A 10793-nucleotide genomic window follows, 5' to 3' on the forward strand; every position below is an offset into this window, starting at 1 on the left:
CCTCCGTTGCGCAGCGGGCAGCGCGTTTGTGCGCACCAGCACCACTGGCAGGCTTGGCCCTCCCAGCCCCCCAGCCCACGCGCGCAGGCGCAGCGCGCAGGTGCCAGCGTGCCAGCCTGCTTGCCTGCCTGCCCCGAGCGCCTGCGCAGCTGCTCCCGCTGCTGCCCCTGCTGTCTCCTGTCTGCTGCTGATGCCGGCCGCTGCACTGTCTGCAGGACGCTGCAGCTGTGCAGCGCAGCGCACGCAGATTCTGCAGCGCGCACTCTGCTCTGCGCCTGACCTGAACACTGACCGAAGTGACCCATCCTCTGCGCCGACTGCACCACCCACACCACCTCCTCAGGCCTCAGCTCATCAGAGCTCAGAGCACAGTCCCAGCCAAATCGCACGCCTGCCGCCTGTGCCTGACACCGCCATTGCATGATGGCGGATGATGATACTAGCACGTCTTCCCGTTCCCAGAGCCCTGCCTGACACCAGCACAAACCTGGAGACTACTAGTATTGGAGTGCCCTCCATTTCATTTCCATTCATTTCCCTAGCAAAGGAAAAAAGAAGCGAAGCTGCTCGTCGTCGGCGCCGTCGTCCTCTGTGTCTCGTCCTTGCGGGGGCAAAGCGGGCTCGAGGCCGGAGATGATGCTGAGCGGGCACGGCGGCGGGAGGCGCCTGTTCACGGCGTCGCAGTGGCAGGAGCTTGAGCACCAGGCGCTCATCTTCAAGTACATGGCCTCCGGCGCGCCCGTGCCGCACGACCTCGTCCTGCCGCTCCGCCTCGCCACCGGCGTCGACACCGCGCCTTCCCTCGCCTTCCCGCCTCAGCCTTCGCCGTCGCGTACGCCGCCCTCGTCCATGCGCGCTCCTCTCCTCCTCCTCCTCCTCGAGTTGTCGCCTCATGTTTTACTCTGATCGTGGCTACTACAGTAGTCGTCATCGCTCGCTGATGAGTTTATTTGTACGTGCCCGTGCAGTGGCGTACTGGGGCTGCTACGGCGCCGGGGCGCCGTTCGGCCGCAAGGCGGAGGACCCGGAGCCGGGGCGGTGCCGGCGGACGGACGGCAAGAAGTGGCGGTGCTCCAGGGAGGCCCACGGCGAGTCCAAGTACTGCGAGAAGCACATCCACCGCGGGAAGAGCCGTTCAAGAAAGCCTGTGGAAGTGACCTCCCCCGCCGCCGCGGCGTACCGCCCGTCCGCGCTCTCCATCTCGCCGCCTCGCGCGGCCGACGCGCCGCCGCCGAGCCTAGCCCACCCGCACCAGCATCTCCGCCACGGCGCCGCCTCCGCAGCAGCTGCTGCCCGCGGCGCCCCGGGTCAGGCCACCGCTGGCGCGCTCCAGCTCCACCTCGACGCGAGCCTGCACGCGGCGTCGCCGCCGCCGTCCTACCACAGGTATGCTCACTCCCACGCTCACTACACACCGCCGCCATCGCTCTTCCCGGGCGGCGGCGGTGGCTACGACTACGGGCAATCCAAGGAGCTTCGGGAAGCGGAGCTCAGGCGGCGGCACTTCCACGCGCTCGGGGCCGACCTGAGCCTCGACAAGCCGCTGGCCGCCACCGCCGCCGGCTCCGCGGCCGCGGAGAAGCCACTGCGGCGTTTCTTCGACGAGTGGCCGCGGGAGAGCGGCGACACGAGGCCGTCGTCGTGGGCGGGGGCGGAGGACGCGACGCAGCTCTCCATCTCCATCCCCGCGGCCTCGCCCTCCGACCTCGCTGCCTCCGCTGCCGCGCGATACCACAACGGTGAGCCGTCCGGCGAGCGAAAGACTCCACTTTTACTGGTTCCTTAGTTGTGTGCTAAGTACAATCAGTTTGCTGATTGGTGTTGCCGCTTGATTTCTTTCGTTTCACGCAGGGGAGTGATCGGTGCATTTCCTAGCTGCAAGCCGGCAACGGCGAGCAGTGATGGGTGCAAGAGATGATTGGTGTTGCCTTTGGGGGGCGACGGCACAAAGCCTGAACATCGAGTGAAGCAGTACTAGGACCTATGATTTGAGCTTCCTTTGTTCCTTTGCAGCTGTACTACGTTACGTACCAAATGTTTTAGCTCGTTTTGTATGACATTTTCGTTCAGGTTGCTCCTATTGCTACGCTACCTCTGTGGCTTTGTGTGCTTTCAGTCTGTGATGCAAACCTTTGCGGTGAAATTTTTTGCAAAATATTAATATAGCAATTTCGTTTATATTTGATAATTATTGTCTAAATATGAACTAACTAAGCTTAAAAAATTTGTATATCAAATTATAAGTAAATTGTCAAATTAGTTATTTGTTTTATCTATATTTAATACTATATATATGCCTAAAAAGTAAAATGTATAATCAGTTATTTATTTTATTTATATTTAATGCTGTAAAATATAATATAATAACATAAATCTTCGTCGTTTTGCAAAATACTTCCGAAACTACGGGCCCACTGATTCCTCTGCGTCTCTGCCGTTGATCGTTCGTTTGTCACATCATGTATTCGTCCTCACACGCCGCGATCTCTGCCACAGGACTCGGGAAAACACAGTGACCACGTTGATTCAGCTCATGGCCTATTGGTTCAGGCCTTTAATTATTATATAGTCATGAATTAACTAGATAAAAAAATTCGTCTAGTAAATTATAAATTAGTATATTTAATATTTTCTACATATACCATAAAATTCGATTTAATTGAGAACCTTAAAAAGGTTTTGGGTTTACTTTTCTACAAAACTTAAAGACTTTTTAAGATTTCTCGTCACATTGAATCTTACGACACATATATGAAACACTAAATATAGATAAAAAATAACTAATTATATAATTTATTTGTTATTTGTAAAACAAATTTTTTAAACTTAATTAGTCTATGATTAAACAATAATTACTAAATAAAAATAAAAGTACTATAGTATTAAAAAATTTTCATCTCCTCAACTAAACAATACCTCTCACATGGACATGGATCTATGGATTAGCGGTCGCCCGCTGGTTTGAAAGGTCACGATTTTGTCTGATATTTTGGTTACCGTGTAAACTTGGCTGCCACAGCTGTTGTTTTGCTTCGGTCTTGTTTTTAGTTTCGAAAACTTTTTGGTTTTCGAAACTGTAGCACTTTCGTTTTTGTTTAACAAACATTGTTCAATCATGGAGTAAGTAGGCTTAAAAGATTCATCTCACGATTTATAAGTAAACTCTGCAATTAGTTTTTATTTTTGTCTATATTTAGTGCTTCATGTATATGCCGTAAGATTCGATGTGACGGAGAATTTTGAAAAGTTTTTAGTTTTTTGGTGAACTAAACAAGGCCTCCTTGGCTTGTCGCTCTCACTGTGGGGAAGGTGTGGCGTGTGGCGGCCATTTTTTCTGGCACACAGTTGAGGTGCTGCTGAGCCTACGGCGTGGCTGACCCAGGAATGTAACCAAACACGCACTAGGTGCCAATGGTCTTGTTTAGTTTTTAAAAAAAATTGCAAAAGTTTTTTGATTCTTAATTACATTGAATCTTGCGGCACATATATAAATTGTCTGCTAGATATTTAAATGTTAGTTTTAAATTGGACTCTACATTTTTATTACTAAAAGCAAGGTGTAACAATAATATTATAGTCATACTGCCATTTTAAATAACATGGCTTGCCAACTCTTCTAGCCACTTTGATCAAGCACCGGAAATGATCAAGTTGCCTCTCTTTCCTGCCTTCTTCCTCCTTGTTCTCTTCTTTCAAACATGATTCCTCCTTGCTAGGTGCGGGCTGACGGCAACACCGGCACGATGGTGACTGAACCCACCCACACCAAATGCACCCTTAAATCATAGCATCCGTTAGCCACATCACCAAAAACTAGGATTACCTCTAAAAGATTGCTACATGGTACCTGTGTCATCTCATGCAATGCTATATAGAAATCTTTATGATGTGTGTGTGTGAAGGGGGGGGGGGGGGGGGGGGAGGGAGGGGAGAAAGGTTTGAAAAGATGTCCATTTCATCATGAGCAAAAGATTTAAGACTATAAGACAATTATCCACTATTGTGTGATCTAATATTGCCATGCAACTCACAAACTTTCTTTTACTGGTTGAAATTGGGGATAATTGAATTACTAAGGAAGATGACAAAAACTCATTGTATGGTTGACTGTTCAATCATCTCATGAATACATGACACTATATGAGAGATGAGACCATTTATGAGACAACAACAGCATGCTTGCCCATTAAGTAGTGCAACATGCAATCCGCAGTCAAAGTGGCCAATCTAATAGTTGGAAGCACAAAATTTGCAGCAAAACCAAAAGAAAACATATAAGGAAGATAAACAAAAAAAAGAAAAAAAGGAAATGAATAGGTAGTGAATGAAGGAATAATGGGTGGAATTCAGAATTGGAGGAGCTCACCTATGGTGAGGAGGGTTGGAACATTCGTCGGTGCAAGGGCGATGTGGGATGTTCGAGTAGCAAGGCTTGGCATAGGTGGCAGTGGTACGGTGACTTCACGATGGCAGGAGAGGCTAATAGCTAGGCTGGGCTACCGCCGAAGGTCGCTCTTGTGGACGCGAGAGCAAGGAAAGATGGGAACAAGGCAACTTGGTTATTTCCAACCGTCCCTGCTGGCCAAAGGAGCTAGCTATCCACGTCATTAAAAAAGACAATGTTGTTGTAACTTGTTCTCTCTCCAATAATTAAAATGTACGGTGCACTCTAAGAACAACTCTAAAAATGACACCTCAGCTAGCTCATACAATCCTAGCTTTCAACATGCTGCCTACATGAAAGAAAAAGAAAAAGAAAAAAGGAGAGGGGGTGGGAGAGGAAGAAGAGCTAACTCTTAATTGTTCAGGCTAGGCTTAGATAGATTAAGAGGTATGCTTTGTGGGACCCATCGACTGCTGATTTGTCTCCCATACTCATTCTCTTTCTTCTTCTCATGTTAGCTAGTGAAGACTAAGTTGTGGTGACGGTGGTGTCCCGGTGGAAGGGCATGGAGAAATGGCAACTCCAATGACCTATTGCAAGGGGGACGATTTGCCGTGGAGGGCCCTGAGGAGCGCCTTGGGTGGAGGATGGAGTGTTTGCTTCTGCACGCTACGGTTTGGCATGGAAGGAGCACGCGGGGTTATAGCCTTGTGCAAAGTGGAGGGTGCACACGATGATGGCTATGACCCAGCACGACGGCGGCTGGTTCGTTTTGTACTTCACTAAGACTAAGGTTGGCTAGGGAAAAAAAATCAAAGATGTGGGGCTCATGGTAGAGTTAGTGGACATTGTCTTATGTCTTCTAAATCATGTGGCACATTATGAATTGTTAGTGCACTTAACTATAGGAGACTCTTAAAAATATGAGAAAGCAGATGCCCTAAACTAAAGTTCAGTCACTTAAATTTAAGTCTTGATTAGTTCACCCAAAAACCAAAAACTTTTCAAGACTCCCCATCACATTGAATCTTGCGGCACATGCATGGAGCATTAAATATAGACGAAAACAAAAACTAATTACACACGCGAGATGAATCTTTTGAGTCTAGTTAGTTCATGATTGAACAAAGTTTGTCAAATAAAAATGAAAGTGTTATAGTACTCTAACTCAAAAAATTTTGGTAACTAAACAAAGCCTAAGTGTCCGTAGCCTGCGGATCAGCCTTGCTGCATGGCGCATGCAGATGCAGATGCAGGGAGCCAAGTCGAGTCACCGCACTCCGCTGCTCCGCAACCGGCAGGGCAAGGAGGCCGATCGAGGAGCCGTTCAACACGGATTCTGAAGACGAAGTCACCACGGCGCGCTCGCGCTTGTCGTGGCGCGGCTCTGGTGGCGTCTGCGCCGGGGAAAGCAGCAAGCAGCAGACTGCAGACGACGGTGGCCTCCCTGCCTCGCGCAGGTGAGGCATTATTCTACTGTCTGATGACAGGTGAGTGTGTGTGATGCCGGCCGTCAGTCAGGTGGGCTCGGCCGTGAACCAGCGGCCAGCGCGTCTCTCTGGGCCTGGCCTGCTGCTCGTGTTGACGGTTGACTGTACTTTTTTTCAAAGCAAAAAACATTTTTTTTTAAAAAAGCAAGACTGTTGACTGTACTCGCCGCGGCAAAATGTGGTACTGGGCCTGTGCCATCGCGCAGTTTAATAGGACGATTTAAGTAGGCCACTACGAATATTAGCGCTACGTTTTCGAAAAAAGAAGAAGAATATTTCCGCTACGGGTATTTCGGCTCTGGTGGCATCTAATTCTCTATTTGAGTGATTCTACTTAATTCTGTTGGGGAGTAGAGCGGAGAGCAGGTGATAATCTCTATTATAATTGAAATCTTCTACAGGCAAATCCCACCTGTAAGATCAACGACTCACAGCACATATCCTACAGATTTAACGGCTCAGATTAGAAGTATGATCACGACCTTACACATCCTCAGCCACACGTCAATTACTTGTGCGGCTCCGCCCTCTCGTCTCGTCTCCTCGCATCATCTCTACTATAATTGAAATCTTCTCCAGGCAAGGCATTCTGCCTGACGAGGCCAGTCTTCTTCGTTGTCGTTCCAGACTAGGGTTTGGGTGAATGGCACGACGGCTACACTGGTCACCTGGCCTAGGGCTGCTCGTGTTGTATACAACCGCCAGCTCGAGCGCATCTGCGCCCTTGGCCGCTTCCCCACCTCAACTGCGGCCATCGCCGACCTTGACCCCGATGGCGTCGGCATCGGTTCCGCGCCGCCACTCACCTCTTGGCCGTCCCTGTCATCGCGATGAAGAACGATGGCCCAAGCTATCCTCTGGCTGTTCCTCCCTCTTGATCTGATCTGCAATGGACCAACTTTCTGTTCCTCGCCAACGACACAGGCGCTTGGTGTGAGGCAATGATGTCAATTGGTGTCAATCATCCACTAGGTATGTCGCCCTTTTCCTTTCTTTGGTGCTGTGTCGAACTGACCAACCCAAGCTTTATGCATCTGGAACTGTCCAGTAACTAGCATTGGTAATATATACATTTTTTATTTCTTAGCAAAAATTTCCATAGTGAATGGTGATTGAAATGATGACTTTCATTGTGTTCTGCTCTATTCTTTCATAACGATCAGTGATCATCTATTGGGCTTAATTATCTGAAGTAGCTAAACACTGCAGTACCTGCTGGGATTGGGTAGAGTAGGAAGGAGAAAATGCCGCCACAAATTGACAAAAAGGTTACCAAGTTTACATTTGTGTTTGTATTCTAGCTGTTTGCTTCATCTCTATCATCTAATTAACAATAAAGATGCACACATCTTCACACATTAATTTCTGTGCATTTTGTAAATTCAAGGTTAAACTTTATTTTCAATTATTTCATGTTTGCAAAAAAGGGTTTAATCTAATGATTTGATTATTCAAAATGCCTTGATGATTCATTTGCTGCCTTAGTGACCCACCGTTAGGAAAGTTTTTTTTTGATAGACAATGGTTGAAGACAATAATGTCCCGATAGATGCATTGTACTGTAGGAAATTTCAGTCAGATAGCTTAGGGCATCTTGTTTCAGTGAGGAAAGATGCATATAAAAATTAAAGAGCTGCTACGAAAGCTCTTTCTCTCCAGTAATATCTATTGGAAGCTGATTTATTTGATAATATGTGACATCATTACTTTATGTTGTTTTGGATTCAATGTTTGCGCATGGTCACTAGACCAGTCTAGCACTTGGACCTGCAAAGGTAACCACCTGTTGTCGGATTTGTTACATTACCATTTGACGATTGAATTTTTAAGTTTTCACACATTCTCAGTAGCTGATGGTGCACACGGGTGGGTTGGATCAATGGGGCCTTGTCAGTTTCATGAACATCAACTTTCTGACCCAGTGACATCAGTGGTGAGCTCTTTGTATTATGTACCATGCATTGTCGTGTACACCATATTCTCTATCCAATTGGATCCCCAAAAAAATTGAGATCTTAGAGCAACTCCAACCTAAGTCCCTAAATTAAGTCCTTAACTTTTATTTAAAAGCTATGATAAAAAAAGTAGGGGCTCAAATTAAGACCCAACTCCAATGGAAAACAGATCAAGTTCTTATCTCACATATTCTTGTCTTGATTTATGGGTGGAGAGAGGAAAGTAGGTGGGATCTATTGGATAGGGGGTTCTAGATGTGAGAGGCTGAAACTATAATTTGGGAGTGCATGGAAAATGGGAGTCCAAGTAGGAGGTGGGTTGGAGTTGATTTTTTTGGATCAAATCCCTATATTTAGAATATGGACTTGTTTAGGAGGTGGCTTGGAGTTGCTCTTATGATAGAATCCTTTGCTACAGCGATGCTTTGCACGGAGTGGAGAAGACGGAAGAGCATGTTGAAGCTGGATGAAAGGATGGTGATGAGATTAATTCCTTGGGTAGCTACAATCTTTGTACTTTCATGTTGAACATGTTTGCTCTCAAATTTGCGAGCACAGACAGGTGCTCTATTTAAAAGGAAGATTAATTTAAATCAATTGTGTTGGTTTTTATGTGGGATTTTGTCATCGTCGTCGTCGTTGTTGTTGTAACATTAAAGATAAATATAATGAGCAAGAGATCTGTGCACGCATTAACTCTAAGACCTGTTATCCTCCTTCATGTTTCACTTCCAAGAAACATATTATCTTTTTGCATGGACTCAATTATATGGAGTGGTTTTTTTTCCGCTAACACCAAATTTTGAAGTTTGAGTTGATTTAAGAGATCCAATTTCTTTCCTCTTGAATTTTAGAAGAGTCTTAAATTGCGACAATAACTTATATGGAAATAGTTTTGACAAAGCACAATTAGCAACTAAGTATTTTAAAATTGATAGAATAATTTTGAATTTTATATAACCCGTAGCGTTAGCACGAGCATTATACTAGTTGATATTAAAAAGTAACTCTGATGATGAATTAAATAGGGAGTAGTAAGGAGCTTTTTTTAGTTCTTACTCCGTAGCTCTTAGTGTAAATTAAGATGTGACTCTTGTCTACCTCCCATTAAAACCTTTGTATAATTTTGTTGTTTTATTGGGACCAATGAGAACGTCTCCTTAGACCTTGTTTAGTTCTGAAAAGATTTCGGATTTCGGTAGCACTTTCGTTTGTTTGTGACAAATATTATCCAATTATAGACTAACTACAATTAAAAGATTTGTCTCGCGATTTACAAGCAAACTGTGTAATTAGTTTTTGTTTTCGTCTATATATAAAACTTCATGCATGTACCGCAAGATTCGATGTGATAGGAATCTTGAAAACTTTTTAGTTTTCGGGGTGAACTAAACAAGGCCTTAGTGTTTTATGCCTAAATCTTGTTACTATTGCATTACCCTCGCATGTTCTAGCTCTTGATGACTTGATCCGTTCACATATGTTCTTTTGTGCAACACTATCTGATGTCATATTTTTAAATAGAAGATCCCAATATATATCAGCATCGCATGGCTGTCTCTCGTCTTGGGTGATTTGTCAAATCAACAAGCGGCAGAGGGCATTCCTCTGGGCGGGGACGGATACCGTTGCGAGCGACAAATGCAAAGTCGCTTGGACAAAGGTTTGTAGGATGACTAGCTACGGTAGCTTAGGGATCCTAGACATGCGCTTCTTCGGGTTTGTGTTGTGACTACGCTGGGAATGACTCAGCAGATCAGCGCAGGAAAGCTGTTGGGCTACCTTGCCTCACGAACGGAGAAAGCTGTGTTCGCGATGGCAGCAGTGAGCATGTCGGTGGTGCTAGGGCGATGGGAGAGCTGCAAGCTTTGGACCGATAACTGGTCGCAGGTCGGCCTACTTTCTCGCTTTGCGTCGGACCTATTCACAACAATCTCTCATTCTGGCAAGAGGAAATCAGTCAAGGATCAGATCTCTCATAACCGCTAGGCCAGAGACATTGTGGGCACGCCGACGACGCAGGTGCTATGTCAATACCTGCATGTGTAGAGGATCATCTGCGACGTCGTGCTCATCCCATTGTAACTTGACCGATGGTCCTTGGATGGCAAGTATTCTGCCTCCTCAACCTACCGGGTGTTCTGTAACACCCCAGGTGTTTGTCACTTGCTAAGTACTAGGTTTGAGCTCAAACATGACAAGTTCAATGGTAATATAGAGGTCAAAGTCAATCTATGAAAGTAAACCCCAACTTGGGCTTGGTGGATGCAACCTTGCTTGCATATATGCCTTTTTAAAAGGTATGCTTGGATGATGCTAATGGAACCTTTTTCATGTGTCTTATATCCATATCAATCTATGTTGGTCTCTGGAAAAGTTTGGTGAAGTTTGGAATCAAGAAGTCACATGAAATGATAAGTTATATCCTTGCCGGAATGACTCTATTAAGGAAATAGAATCATGGGTCACCAACCAAACCTTGAAAACTTGCTCATATGACACTAGATGAATTATACAACAAAAGTCGTGAAGGGTTCATGTTGAGCTTATGTCAAGAAAATGCTTCAATTGGCCTAAAATCCTATTTGGAGCTTTATCGGGTTACTACTTTGACCAAAGTGAAAGGTTGACCTCTGTTCCAGTTATGAGGTTTGACCCTAAATGAAAGTTGTAGTATTGCTTCTGTAGAACAAACTTTATTTAAGGATCAAGAGCTAGTTTGGTACCTATCCTAATCAAATTGAGCTCTCAAGAATCAATTCAGTGCTGATTTGCTACCTCCATATTTTGGCTAAGTCCCTGAAAGTGACAGCAGTGAGTTAGCTCCTTCATGACATTATATTATCCAAATTCATATGGTAACTCAATTATATTCCTTAATATGAGTTGGAGTACTCTTCTTGATGAAAGCAATGGGTCAAGTATCATCAATTTTGGAGTTCAGTTGGATATCTAAAAATAGCT

General features: G+C 45.4%; 1 protein-coding gene across 1 annotated transcript; it reads left to right on the forward strand.

Annotated features, from left to right (window-relative positions):
* LOC8070748 (growth-regulating factor 2) lies at positions 220-2113 on the forward strand. The gene is made up of 3 exons (XM_002436612.2): positions 220-832; positions 969-1739; positions 1852-2113. The coding sequence occupies exons 1-3, from the start codon at positions 634-636 to the stop codon at positions 1857-1859; spliced, it is 978 nt and encodes a 325-aa protein (XP_002436657.2). The 5' UTR covers positions 220-633; the 3' UTR covers positions 1860-2113.

Source organism: Sorghum bicolor, chromosome 10, assembly GCF_000003195.3.
Source record: "Sorghum bicolor cultivar BTx623 chromosome 10, Sorghum_bicolor_NCBIv3, whole genome shotgun sequence".
NCBI lineage: Eukaryota > Viridiplantae > Streptophyta > Magnoliopsida > Poales > Poaceae > Sorghum > Sorghum bicolor.